Here is a 15,102-nt window from a genome sequence, read left to right as displayed (position 1 = left end):
TGTCACAGAGTGCCGGATAACAGACGTCACCACACTTGTGCAGCTACAATGATACAGGAAGCCCATATGTTCGTACATGTAAAACATTAAAAGATCTTATATTATGACATAAAAGAAACAAGACATTAGAGTGTATTCCAAGAGCATCGGAATTTCGTGAACCATACTAAAATGCATAATTCGGCTTAAAGTGCACATTTGTATGTCCAAAATTGGATGTAAATTTTCTTGGAGTACCAGTACTATATTATCTCATGTTTAGTTCTTTATTGTGGCATAATGCCATAAGTGCTAGAAGATGAAAACGTGCACTTGAAATGCAGTGGACAGTTGAAACTAGCCAATAGTGTTGAATTAAATACTTCATTTCAAATAAATTGACTGCCTCAGCAGAAAAGATTAATAAAGGCCAAATTTCTTTACCAAACCAAGACAAATAACTTCGTTGTTCTGAAGGCGATTAATGACTGACTGTCAGAAAGGTGGAAATAAAATAAAACCTAAAACTAGTAACATATTTTAGCCTTCCGTAATTACGTGAATGATAGCTGCCAGCCACAGAAATCCACTTTGCTTTCATTTGATGTGAGAGCAATAGACGAAGATGTGCAGCTAGTGCAACACACTTACGTAAAGTGTATTTCATGCAAATTAGCTGTTCGTCATGTTGTTACATTTGCCCAAACTAAACGTAAACACGGGTCACGTGGAGACTACCAACCTCCCCACTACAACTCAGACTGCTCTGTCATCAGCCCCGGATCTATGATATTTCCGAACAGGGGCAATACTATATAGTGGCTGTGCCCCTCCCTCAAGAATTTGAGGTAGGATGCGCATGTCACTGTATTTCGCTCTGTGGAATTCAAACATGTTGTATTTTGTAATTGGTAAAAAAATACTGGATGAAATTATTTGTAACCAGGAGAACAAGAACTCTTCAGAAAATTGGCGCATTAGCTAATAACTTGCTGTTTTGTGTGACATAAAATTAAATATTGGATACACAAAACTAGTAAAGACAAGAGACAAGCAAGACAGTACCCATTTCTTCAATCCTTAAGTCATAGAGTTTTTTTCCCCCTCTCTAATCTTGCTACAGCTTTACATGGCATGCTTTCCTTTCTGGGAAAGGATCTATTATCTCATCAAAGTTCATCAAACGTTTTGTTACATGAAAAAATGAAATGTCATTGTCTAATACTGAAAAAGCTGTTAAGACAAGTATTACCCGAGACTAGTGTGGTTTCTCAATCTCATTACGTGTATTTTGTCACTGTCTGCCAGATAAAATGAAATAAGGCTGGCTAATATAGCAGCAATTTTAACACACACTAAATTAGCGACACTCTTTTGGCACAAATGGTCATTTTTATAACACGACAGAATCGCATAATTCATGAAGTACCAATATCAATTTGCCTATTAGGCCTACTACAAGCAAAAAAGTTTACATTAGGAAATAATTTCACATTTCATTCACACACTCTAGCTTCTGAAGCACGAGATTGAAAATTTTTATATAAATTTGGAATCGTCATATTCTTCCATTATTTGTGTGATGTCCCTGTTTCTTCTCCTTCCTGATCCTAACAAACAATCTTGTCATCACTAATTCTGTAACTATTCCTGACAGTGTCAAAACTTATTCTCCAGTTAACTTCACTAACACTGCCACAATCACCGGTTTAATTATCCTATGTTTATTCTCCGGTTAGGCGTTATTACGTGTTTGAGTTTTCCACGCTACTCTCAGAATAGAACTTTAGAGGTTGCTAGACAGAGACTGTACAACTAGCCCTTAGTGGTGTAGCAGTCTGGCCAAAAATTTTCTGTCTAAATTTCATTTTCTTGGATACACCAAACAGCTAATATGTAATCTTTCTTACCTGTTATTCCTGTTAGTAGTTTATTTCCACTCTGATAGTCGGAATCTATGGATTTAGCAAGTAATTATAACAACGCTGATCATTTGCAAAACCAGTCAACCACATGAACAGCGATTGGCATTCACCCATTTGTCTTTACTCTGCTCAGAGCGTATTCCCATGTCCCCTTTTTGTCTTCAGGAAAGTTTATTTCTAGATGCAACGGGGATTCATCTGGTGGAGACATCACACACACTATGCATACATTCAAAAATCGACTTATAATTCATTCAGAAATCAACTTAGAATGTGTTCACAAAACAAACAGGAAATCATATGAGTAACTGATAGGCCAACGTGCAATGGATGCTAGGTGCTTTGTGAAACAAGGTCTTTCTCCTAAAGAATCTGAATTTAGTGCCACCACCCCCATTAGCACAACTTAATCAAATCTTATGGCCATTGACTGTCAATGATGTTATGCCACAGACTTTGTGAGGGGTTTCTGCTATTTAACTACTGGTAGCCGAGCTGTAAGTAGCACCATTCCCCATGCCTGCACCAGCTCCATGCCAAAGTTCCTACCATCATGAAGGATATAGCAGCTGCTCCTTTTTACTACACTATTTTATTTTAGTTTCTGTTTCAATTATAACTTACGCACTGCATTTTATTCCTCTTCACAGAAAGTGTGATCTGAAGATTATCTCTTTAAAAATCGAAACTGGTCATCTAAAAATGAACAACCTAAATGCACTCATGACTTTGTGTATTGAAATAAGTTATAATATTATAAAGATCACTATTTTTTCTGGAAAAATGTTCCAAAAAATTCCTCTAGAAACTGTTGGCCACAAATTTTTACTACATTTTCTATCATAAAAATTAAATTCCTTCCTGCAGTTAAATGGATGTGTTTTAAGTAAATGAAGTGTCTAGCTATTTGAAGCATAATAACCATAAAATGAATGCATTGCTACATTTGGATAGAAATTTTAATGTATGTCGAGGAACTATGTACAAATGAAAGCATTCCAAGAACACAAATGTATAATAATTTTTACTTTCAGTTAAAAGAATTTTGATATCTCTTCCTATCATTTCATTAAAATAGTGGAACTGTATACTTGTTCATGTTACACATATCACTATTTTACACAGAAATTCATGTCTTTTTTAGAAAAGTCAGTAATAGAAGTCACAAAAAACAGAAAGCAGGTTGTGAGTAAATATACTCACCAAATCAGATTTACTGCTACTGCTGTTGTCTTCGCTGCTATGCGTAACAGAAGGAGAAGCTGTGGTCGGTTCAGCGGGACTTGGTATCACACTACAACTGTCTTCATTTGTATCTGTCATGTAGACAGGTGGGTTCCACAAAGGGAAAAATGTTGTTGGCCTCAATGACATATGATTATGCCTCTGATGTTTGTGAGATGGCTGCAGAAAATAATGTAATGTCATTTGCAACATTATAAGAAAACCAATTACCTACTCAAGACATATATTTGCTAAATTTTCATTTGTCATAACATATTCATAACACCACAAGTTCAGCATTTATGAACAGATTCCACTTTTAATTACACTTCAGTGAATTTAATGCAACTAATAAACTGAGGTGACAAAAGTCATTAGGTAGTGATACACACATATGCAGATGGCAGCAGTATCGCTTATACAAGGTATAGAAGGGTAGTGCACTGGCAGAGCTTTCATTTGTACGCAGGTTATTATGAACTCATGATGGGAAATAACAGACGTTGAACATGGAATGGTAGGGACATCCCATTTCGAAAATCGTTAGGGAATTTAGTATTCCGAGATCCACAATGTCAAGAGTGTGCTGAGAATACCAAATTTCATGCATTATCTCTCACCATGTGCAGTGTACTGGCCAACAGCTGTCACTTAACAAGTGAAAGTGTAGAGTTGTCAGTGCTAACGCACAAGCAATGCTGTGTGAAACAGCCACAGAAATCAATGTGGGGTGTACAATGAATGTATCCATTAGGACAATGCAGTGGAATTTGGCAGTAATGGGCTATGGCAGCAGATGACCGATGGGAGCACCTTTACTAGCAGTACAACATCACTTGCAGCGCCTCCCTTGGGCTCGTGACTGTATTGGTTGGAGCCTAGATGGCTGGAAAATCATGTACTGGTCAGAAAGGTCCTAATTTCAGGTGTTAAGAGCTGATGGTAGGATTTGAGTGTGGCACAGCCACCATAAAGACATGGACCCAAGTTGTCAGAAGGTACTGTGCAACCTGGTGGTGGCTCCATAAAGGTGCGGGTTGTGTTAACATGGAATGGATTGGGTCCTCTGTTCCAACTGAACAGATCACTGACTGGAAATGGTTATGTTCAGCTACTTGGAAACCACTTGCAGCCATTCATGGACTTCATGTTGCCAAACAATGACGCAATTTTTATGGATGACAATGTGCCGTGTCACCGGGAGAAAATTATTGTTCACGACTGGTTTGAAGAACATAGCTGCTATCTTAATATTAGCTGTGCTTAAAGGTAAAAGAGGAATGAAAGTTTAAATTGAAATTTTCCCTGTTCTTTGATCTTAAATGTTGTATTTTTTTTAAAAAAAAGAAAACTGTGATAAAATTGTTTTATCAATTCTCTTGAAAAGCTAACTGGGGGTTCACCTATAGAAAGAATTGTGGTTTAAATATATGTGTGTAATAAAAGCGTGACTGGCACTACGTCTCAAATTTTGCCGATTTTCCCTGGATATTTTATGGTTGTTACTGTTTCCACTTATTTACAGTCTTTTTGTAATTAAATGACAATTGGTCTTTCTTAACTACAGTGTGTTTCAAAATTGACATTCATTGGATGTCATTATATATGCCTGTAAACCCCAGTGCCACCACTGCGTTGCTACATCACAACAGTATTTATTACATTCAACTTACAATTATAAATAATAAGCAATTTACCTGTGCACAAAGGGAAGAGTATCAAATGACCAACAGTGACTGAAGAATGTGTTGAATGAGTGAGAATCTTTCATGGATAGCACCAAGAAATTAGTTTGAAAGGCTAGGCGTTACTAGCAATTCCAGTGATGTCTGTGTGGAGACATAGGGATACACTTACAACTATGTTCTTATCCTTTGCTGTTGTTACAAGCTCCAAAACCTAAGACTACAGTTTACGTGCCAACTTTGTGAACAAAATGTTGTTGCATGATGAAGATTTTCTGCATTGTGTCATCATCATTGATGAACTGACATTTGACCAAAGATGGAAACTGAACACTCATGAAGTGCATATCTGGGGGTCAGCAAATCCAACAACATAGTACAGTTGCATAAAGACTCCCCTAAATTGAATGATTTTTGTGTCATATCCTGGCAGAAAGCTTATGGGACTTTCTTTTTCAGTGAAGCAACCGTAACTGGTGTTTCTTACCTCGATGCCCTAGAACTATGTCTCTTTCCTTCATTGGATGAAGGTGAACCACAAATCTTTACTTGACAGCAAGATGGTGCATCACCTCACTGGTATAACTCAGTACACAATTTGTTAAATAACACTGTACACAATCACTGGACTGGCTACAAGGAACCGGATGTCGAGCTAGTTCTGCATGATCTCCATGTTCACACATGATCTGATGCCATGTGATTCTTACATTTGGAGGTTCATGTGTATGTGCCTCCACTACCAGCTGATCTACCTACTTTAGACAGAACACTGTTGCAACAATTTACTCCAGACACACTGCTCACAGTTTGGAACAAACTCACTCGCTGCTCACATTGAACAACTGACATATTATTTATAGTTGCAAGTTGAATGTAATAAATACCACAAAGCCTTATAACCCCTATATTCTTTCAGTGACAACTGTCACTCCCTGCAATAAAAGACCTTCTCTACATAACTGCATTACCCACAAACATCCTCATGTAGCTTCCAACATTATCCACTGTAGTGCTTGCATAAAACATGAACAGTAATGTCTGTGCAACATTCCCTAGGCATACTTGCACAGTTACTTTTACATGCAGCAGTACAGCAGCAGAATACTGAATATAGTTGTTGCAGACAGTTTTTTATCAGCATTCATTCTGTTAGCTTGATAATGGATGTTGTCCATCAACAGCCTCGACAAGCAAAATGGTAAAAACCTATAACAGTGTGTGTTCTTGCCTTCTTCAGTAGTTCATACTGTAAAGGTGTCTTCGGTATTCTCCCAGGAATAGGCAGTCCCGCACGCTGAAGCTTCAGAAAATATTTTTGCACACGGCTGCACACTTGCTTTGGGGTACGGGTGCCTGAAAAATTAAACAAACACTCATACATCAAATTCACAAGCAGAAACTAGTAAGTTACAGTCATAAACATTATCAGTTGTAATTGACTGGGTACAACCCATGTTAACCTTATTTTGGGCTATCAGATGACAAATTTCAAGGTGTCTTACTTAGCTGCAAATCAGTGAGGTATCGCTACTTGGTCAATTTACACCTATTGTGTATTGTACAATAACTTTATGTATTACTAAATATTACCCAATTCAGCTGCAATTTTTCTCCATCTATTAGTTTCATTCTCCTCAGATGGATATTTAACTAGAAGTTCTTCCAAACGATGCTGTTCCTCATGCGACCAAAGCTAGCCAACAAAGAAAAAAATTATTTTTTAAACAAAGTTTAATCAAAAACCTCATTGTGTTAATTTCATTAATGTGACAGGCTGAAAAATAGAAGCCTGATTACAGTTCTTCTCAATTTTCACTGATTGTATACACCACTTCCACCCCTGGGAAATGTCTGGACATCCAAATCATGTCTGAACAAGCTATTTCTTACATATTTCCATATCACATGCCACTAAACAGCTGTTTTTGAGCAAAGCAACCTTCTATGCGTATTTACAAGGAGCATGCCACTGAAAGTGATCCTAACATTAAACCCAAATCCTTGCTAGAACAAGATATTTGTCAGTAGAGGTCCAACAGAAGTGACCCTGGTCTCAGCATCATGTAGCTTTCAGATTAAGAATACACCAGCTAATGATGAAAATGGCTTCTACTTTACCAAAAATGCCCAGTCATGTTGGTGCATTAAACAGAATTTTGCATTTAAAGTAACAACTTTGGTGGGAACAACTCTGTTAATCTTCAACAAGAAGAGATGCCCACTGACCACTTCAATTAATAAACAACAAATAAAATAATCATTTAATAGATGCATACAACTCTGTCATCCAATTCATATGCAGACAGTGATTGAACTATTACTTCCAATGAAAACTGCTAATACCTTGTTGAAAGTCTCAGGCTTTGTTTCATCAAATATTCTCCCTCTTACACGTATTTTCTCATTTTCATCTTCTATGTCATTCTGAGATACGTCACAAAGGTTACTATCTTGAGGTTTTAGCAGTTCACTATCAGGTGCTATACCGTATTTACTCCAATCAATATTTGGAACCTGTGATATGAGAAATGAAAACACAACTTTGAATCTTACATTAAATGTCAATCTTATATTAAATGTTCTTGGTGCACTTGTTGCATTAATTCTCTCTCTCTCTCTCTCTCTCTCTCTCTCTCTCTCTCTCTCTCTCTCTCTCAAAGCTTTTGTCAACAGCCACCATTGTCTTTGTCCGAAATCACTTTAAAGTTTAATGTAGCAAATATGCATCAAAAGACTTAATTTTAATTTTTAATCTGGCTGAGAATATTGATTCATGATTTTCAACAGCACAGCACCTAAAAAATATCATGTTTTGCAAACAACTCGACTGGGATGGACACATTAGAGTAAAACAAAACAGTTAAGAAATTCCTGAATCACGCAATTCAAATGGCATGAGAAAGGTAAATCATTCACCCTATAGAAGAGCATGAGATAGACACATAATAAAGTTTGTTAATTAACAGAGCTCACCTATCAAACTTATAATCATTACATTATACAATATCTCTTTCCTGACACTGTGATCAGACTGTAGTGTCAGAAAAACAGGAACTCTGTGTGCAGTGCTGAAGAATGAGAGAGTATATCTGTCCGTCCAATACCTCCTCTAACTTTATAGGGTGAGTGCTTACATTTTCTCGAGAATTTTTTTCTTACTTAATTTGGTACTATTTTTTCACTATAAGTCATTTTTAAGTAAATCAGATAGACTACATACCTCATCAATGAACATTCTATCAGGAAGTGGTGGTATCCATCCAGCTTGAAGTTTCTCAACAAATGTTAATGGATCTTTCAAGACTGCTTCTTTTAGTAACAATATTTTATCGTAATCCTGCAATATGTAATAATATTCTATTATTATAATTGAGGTCAGGCACTAAAGTTTTCAGCAAACAAGCTTTGGATATTGCAACTGGAATTACCGGCACCAGATTGCTGGTAATTCAGTCTAACACAGCGTAAAAGCTTTGGTTGAGAAACTTAGTACAATGATAATGATCTTAATATTATGTCTCATTTTGAAAACATCACCTGAAACATTAAAAACTTAATGCTTATGGTCCCCCCCATGAACCGTGGACCTTGCCGTTGGTGGGGAGGCTTGCGTGCCTCAGTGATACAGATAGCCGTACCATAGGTGCAACCACAACGGAGGGGAATCTGTTGAGAGGCCAGACAAACGTGTGGTTCCTGATGAGGGGCAGCAGCCTTTTCAGTAGTTGCAGGGGCAACAGTCTGGATGATTGACTGATCTGGCCTTGTAACACTAACCAAAATGGCCATGTTGTTACGGTACTACGAATGGCTGAAAGCAAGGGGAAATTACAGCCGTAATTTTTCCCGGGGGCATGCAGCTCTACTGTATGATTACAGGATGATGGCGTCCTCTTGGGTAAAATATTCCGGAGGTAAAATAGTCCCCCATTCGGATCTCCGGGCGGGGACTACTCAAGAGGATGTCGTTATCAGGAGAAAGAAAGCTGGCGTTCTACAGATCGGAGCGTGGAATGTCAGATCCCTTAATCGGGCAGGTAGGTTAGAAAATTTAAAAAGGGAAATGGATAGGTTGAAGTTAGACATAGTGGGAATTAGTGAAGTTCGGTGGCAGGAGGAACAAGACTTCTGGTCAGGTGCCTACAGGGTTATAAATACAAAATCAAATAGGGGTAATGCAGGAGTAGGTTTAATAATGTGAACGCATTATTGTGGCCAAGATAGACATGAAGCCCATGGCTACTACAGCAGTACAACTTTATATGGCAACTAGCTCTGCAGATGATGAAGAAATTGATGAAATGTATGATGAGATAAAAGGAAATATTCCGGTAGTGAAGGGACACAAAAATGTAATAGTCATGGGTGACTGGGAATCAAGTGTAGGAAAAGGGAGAGAAGGAAAGGTAGTAGGTGGATATGGATTGGGGCTAAGAAATGTAAGAGGAAGCCGCCTGGTAGAATTTTGCACAGAACATAACTTAATCATAGCTAAAACTTGGTTTAAGAATCATGGAAGAAGGTTGTATACATGGAAGAACCCTGGAGATACTAAAAGGTATCAGATAGATTATATAATGGTAAGACAGAGATTTAGGAAGAAGGTTTTAAATTGTAAGACATTTCCAGGGGCTGATGTAGACTCTGACCACAATCTATTGGTTATGACCTGTAGATTAAAACTGAAGAAACTGCAAAAAGGTGGAAATTTAAGGAAATGGGACCTGGATAAACTGACTAAACCAGAGATTGTACAGAGTTCCAGGGAGAGCGTAAGGGAACAATTGACAGGAATGGGGGAAAGAAATACGGTAGAAGAAGAATGGGTAGCTCTGAGGGATGAAGTAGTGAAGGCAGCAGAGGAACAAGTAGGTAAAAAGACGAGGGCTAGTAGAAATCCTTGGGTAACAGAAGGAATATTGAATTCAATTGATGAAAGGAGAAAATATAAAAATGCAGTAAATGAAGCAGGCAAAAAGGAATACAAACGTCTCAAAAATGAGATCGACAGGAAATGCAAAATAGCTAAGCAGGGACGGCTAGAGGACAAATGTAAGGATGTAGAGGCTTATCTCACAAGGGGTGAGATAGATACTGCCTACAGGAAAATTAAAGAGACCTTTGGAGAAAATAGAACGACTTGTATGAACATCAAGAGCTCAGATGGAAACCCAGTTCTAAGCAAAGAAGGGAAAGCAGAAAGGTTGAAGGAGTATATAGAGGGTCTATAAAAGGGCGATGTACTTGAGGACAATATTATGGAAATGGAAGAGGATGTAGATGAAGATGAAATGGGAGATACGATACTGCGTGAAGAATTTGACAGAGCACTGAAAGACCTGAGTCGAAACAAGGCCCCCGGAGTAGACAGCATTCCATTAGAACTACTGACGGCCTTGGGAGAGCCAGTCCTGACAAAACTACCATCTGGTGAGCAAGATGTATGAAACAGGCGAAATACCCTCAGACTTCAAGAAGAATATAATAATTCCAGTCCCAAAGAAAGCAGGTGTTGACAGATGTGAAAATTACCGAACCATCAGTTTAATAAGCCACAGCTCCAAAATACTAACATGAATTCTTTACAGACGAATGGAGAAACTAGTAGAAGCTGACCTCGGCGAAGATCAGTTTGGATTCCGTACAAACACTGGAACACGTGAGGTAATACTGACCTTACGCCTTATCTTAGAAGAAAGATTAAGGATAGGCAAACCTACGTTTCTAGCATTTGTAGACTTAGAGAAAGCTTTTGACAATGTTGACTGGAATACTCTCTTTCAAATTCTAAAGGTGGCAGGGGTAAAATACAGGGAGCGAAAGGCTATATACAATTCGTACAGAAACCAGGTGGCAGTTATAAGAGTCGAGGGGCATGAAAGGGAGGCAGTGGTTGGGAAGGGAGTGAGGCAGGGTTGTAGCCTCTCCCCGATGTTGTTCAATCTGTATATTGAGCAAGCAGTAAAGGAAACAAAAGAAAAAATTGGGGTAGGTATTAAAATCCATGGAGAAGAAATAAAAACTTTGAAGTTCGCCGATGACATTGTAATTCTGTCAGAGACAGCAAAGGACTTGGAATAGCAGTTGAACGGAATGGACAGTGTCTTGAAAGGAGGATATAAGATGAACATCAACAAAAGCAAAACGAGGATAATAGAATGCAGTCGAATTAAATCAGGTGATGCTGAGGGAATTAGATTAGGAAATGAGACACTTAAAGTAGTAAAGGAGTTTTGCTATTTGGGGAGCAAAATAACTGATGTTGGTCGAAGTAGAGAAGATATAAAATGTAGACTGGCAATGGCAAGGAAAGCGTTTCTGAAGAGGAAAAATTTGTTAACATCGAGTATAAATTTAAGTGTCAGGAAGTCGTTTCTGAAAGTATTTGTATGGAGTGTAGCCATGTATGGAAGTGAAACATGGACGATAAATAGTTTGGACAAGAAGAGAATAGAAGCTTTTGAAATGTGGTGCTACAGAAGAATGCTGAAGATTAGATTGGTAGATCACTTAACTAATGAGGAAGTATTGAATAGGATTGGGGAGAAAAAAAGTTTGTGGCACAACTTGACCAGAAGAAGGTATCGGTTGGTAGGACATGTTCTGAGGCATCAAGGCATCACCGGTGTGGAGGGCAGTGTGGAGAGTAAAAATCGTAGAGGGAGACCAAGAGATGAATACACTAAGCAGATTCAGAAGGATGTAGGTTGCAGTAGGTACTGTGAGATGAAGAAGCTTGCACAGGGTAGAGTAGCGTGGAGAGCTGCATCAAACCAGTCTCAGGACTGAAGACCACAACAACAACAACATGCTTGTGGTAGCTAAAATTGTCTTTCTTAAATTAACACCTCAGCACAAAGAAACAACTTGTACTGTCCAATGTCATACTGACACTTGCTAATTCACCAAAGATTCTACTATTTGTTTAAGAACTGGTATCAATGTGTAGCTGTTATTATATAATACGCTTCAGAGCAACTGAATTAGATACAGCTTCTGTGCTAGAGAACGGAACTGAACGTGCTCTTGATTCAAAGTTAAAAGTTTGAAATGGATCATTTCTGCATATTGCTGTCTATAAATAAGGTAAACTGATAAGATAAGAATTAAGGAGGATCTCCACAGAAATGGTAAGGAAAGAAATGTATAAGGAAAACACTGACAAGAATAATGGACAGGAAGAGAGGACATGTATTAAGATGACATAGGGGAATAACTTCCATGGTACTAGAGGAAACTGTTGACAGTAAAAACTGCAAGGGAAGACATAACTGTATGGGACAAAAGATATTGGAATATATTCAACAAACAACTGAGCATGTTGGATGTAAGTGCTACTCTGAGATGAATAGATTGGTATGGGTGAGGAAGTTATGGCAGGCCACATCAAACCAGTCAAGAGACTGTTGACGATACCAGAGTGTGCTGTTGCAATTTCAGCTCTATCTCAGTTTCAAGCACAATCAGTTGGTGCAATAGCATATCATAAATAAAAATATAAGTGATGGGAAATATGATTTATTACATCCCACTTCACAAAATCAGAAACACCAACAGGTGAAATCACGTAACAGACCTAATTACAATACCCTATGTCGCTTGTATACAGATGGAAGAACATATCACCATCTGCTTCTTGAGATTTTGTAATGTGGGATGTAATACATCCAAGTTTTCAGCACTTATAATTTGGTTTATATAGTGCAATGGCAGAAACTGAGTGTGCTTGAAAACAACAGTGTTGAAATGGCAACTGAACACTGTAAAATATATAGAGAGAAAAGCACACATTACATCTTTCAATAAATTTCTGCAGTCTGTGGGCCATTCCTCAAGAAGTTAATGAACACCATAAATGGAATGCTGTCAGACTTCGTACTGATTCCTGCTGTGGCAGTTGAGGTCAGGTTGACCAAGATGCACATCACCGCTGAATTTGATCATGACCACATTGTGGGTGTCGCTGTGATACATTCTTCCCTATAAGACCATGTAGACAGTAGGATTTTCATTTTACACAATGTCAAGGTAGTTCTGTGATTACCTCAGTTCAGGAAAAACTGCCTCCCCCTCCACCACCACCACCACCAGTCAACTATTGTGGCTGATAAAATGTTGATGACAACAGATTGTTACAATGGAGAGACAGAATATAGTGCAGCTGATCACTTGCCAATTCAGTGCTGGACAACACCTTATGAACAGCCTTATTTAGAATCACCACTTCGCTGTTGCACACAAAAGCCTAGAGACACAGTTGTGTGTGTGTGTGTGTGTGTGTGTGTGAGAGAGAGAGAGAGAGAGAGAGAGAGAGAGAGAGAGAGAGAGAGAGAGAGAGAGAGAGAGAAATATGAACTTGGGAAACTTAATGCCATGAAAATACACACATCAAAAAAGTTTTGCACCACCTCGGTTCCAAGAATTTTGGAATCTGCACAGAAAATTGGAATAGAGAGCAACATAAGCATCATTTACACCCTTTTTATTGCTCATGAAAACCATACGCTGCATGTTGTACCATACAGTGAGATCTTCAGAGGTTGTGGCCCAGGTTGCTGTACACACCAGTACCTCTAATACCCAGTAGCACGTCCTCTTGCACTGATGCATGCCTGTATTCATCATGGCACACTATCCACAAGTTCATCAAAGCAATGTTGGTCCAGATTGTCCCACTCCTCAACGGCAATTCGGCGTGGATCCCTCAGAGTAGTTGGTGGGTCAAGTCATCCATAAACAGTCCTTTTCAATCTATCCCAGGCATGTTCGATAAGGTTCATTGTCTGGAGAACATGTTGGCCACTCTAGTTGAGCGATGTCGTTATCCTGAAGAAAGTCATTCACAAGATGTGCACGATGGGGCACCAATTTAAATCCATGAAGACGAATGCCTCACCAATATGCTGCCGATATGGATGCACCATCAGTCGGAGGATAGCATTCACATATCGTGCAGCCGTTACGGTGCTTCCATGACAATCAGCGGCGTAATCGGCTCCATATAATGCCACCCCAAAACATCAGGGAACCTCCACCTTGCTGCACTCACTGGAAAGCGTGTCTAAAGTGTTCAGCCAGACCGGGTTGCCTCCAAACACGTCTCCAACGATTGTCTGCTTGAAGGCCTATGTGACACTCATCGGTGAAGATAACATGAAGCCAATCCTGAGTGGTCCATTCAGTATGTTGTTAGGCCCATCTGTAGTGCGCTACAAGGTGTTGTGGTTGCAAAGATGGACCTCACCATGGACGTCAGGAGTGAAGTTCCGCATTGTGCAGCCTACTGTGCACAGTTTGAGTCTTAACACAACGTCCTGTGGCTGCACAAAAAGCACTATTCAACATGGTGGCATTGCTGTCAGGGTTCCTCGAGCCATAAACTGTAGGCAGTGGTCATCCACTGCAGTAGTAGGCCTTGGACGTCCTGAGCGAGGCATGTCATTGACAGTTCCTGATTCTCTATATCTCCACCATGTCTGAAACAACATCGCTTTGGTTCACTCCGAGACGTCTGGACACTTCCCTTGTTGAGACCACTTCATGGCACAAAGTAACAATGCATTCGCAATCGAACCACGGTATTGACGGTCCAGGCATGATTGAACTACAGCCTTGTAACTCCTTCCTAGTGGAATGACTTAACTAATCAGCTGTCGGACCCCCTCCATCTAATAGGAGCTGCTCATGCATGGTTGTTTACATCTTTGGGTGGGTTTAGTGACATCTCTGAACAGTCAAAGGGACTGTGTCTGTGATACAATATCTACAGTCAACATCTATCTTTAGGAGTTCTGGAAACTGGGCTGACGCAAAACTTTTTTTGATGTGTGTACCCCTGAATCATCTGTTACTAGTAACGATTTTGTCAGAAAGGACGTCTATTGTAGTGTAGAATGGAAACCATTTGGTGAGAATGGAGATACCATTATAGTGTTCAGTGTGATGTGTATTCTAAAACTGTAAATGAAAGTGTAACTCTCCTATATCTGCAAGGTAAATGGCACTTTTATTGAGAGTGATGAACGTAAGTCATACTGGAATAAGCTGACACACAAATGGGTAAATATGAAACTGGAGGGAGGGTGTTTTAACCCACAGAACAATTCTCTTCATGACTGCAACTGTCCCAATGAGAGAAAAACATTGATGGTAGTAATCATTTTAACATTGTAGACATATATACTAGTAAACTGGTAGTTAGTGGCACTGACATTTGGCAATATGAACTTGTGGCAGACTAAAAGCACAAGAAAGAAACATAACCATTGGCCAAAGTAAGTGTATAA

At 39.0% G+C, this 15,102-nt stretch overlaps 1 protein-coding gene across 3 annotated transcripts in view; it reads right to left on the bottom strand.

The window, feature by feature from the left end:
* LOC126365751 (ZZ-type zinc finger-containing protein 3) overlaps positions 1-15,102 on the bottom strand; it is a 71,726-nt gene that overhangs the window by 29,786 nt on the left and 26,838 nt on the right. For all 3 annotated transcript variants that reach the window (XM_050008229.1, XM_050008230.1, XM_050008231.1), the window contains exons 2-6: positions 8,037-8,153; positions 7,160-7,330; positions 6,407-6,509; positions 6,045-6,169; positions 3,108-3,308 (exon numbers count right to left, since the gene is read on the bottom strand). In XM_050008229.1, the coding sequence (XP_049864186.1) occupies positions 3,108-3,308; positions 6,045-6,169; positions 6,407-6,509; positions 7,160-7,330; positions 8,037-8,153 (717 nt within the window). The remainder of the gene's footprint in view (positions 1-3,107; positions 3,309-6,044; positions 6,170-6,406; positions 6,510-7,159; positions 7,331-8,036; positions 8,154-15,102) is intronic.

Source organism: Schistocerca gregaria, chromosome 4, assembly GCF_023897955.1.
Source record: "Schistocerca gregaria isolate iqSchGreg1 chromosome 4, iqSchGreg1.2, whole genome shotgun sequence".
In the NCBI taxonomy this organism is placed as follows: domain Eukaryota; kingdom Metazoa; phylum Arthropoda; class Insecta; order Orthoptera; family Acrididae; genus Schistocerca; species Schistocerca gregaria.
Note: the sequence above shows the minus strand (reverse complement) of the source record. Positions and strands in the feature narration are given on the sequence as shown.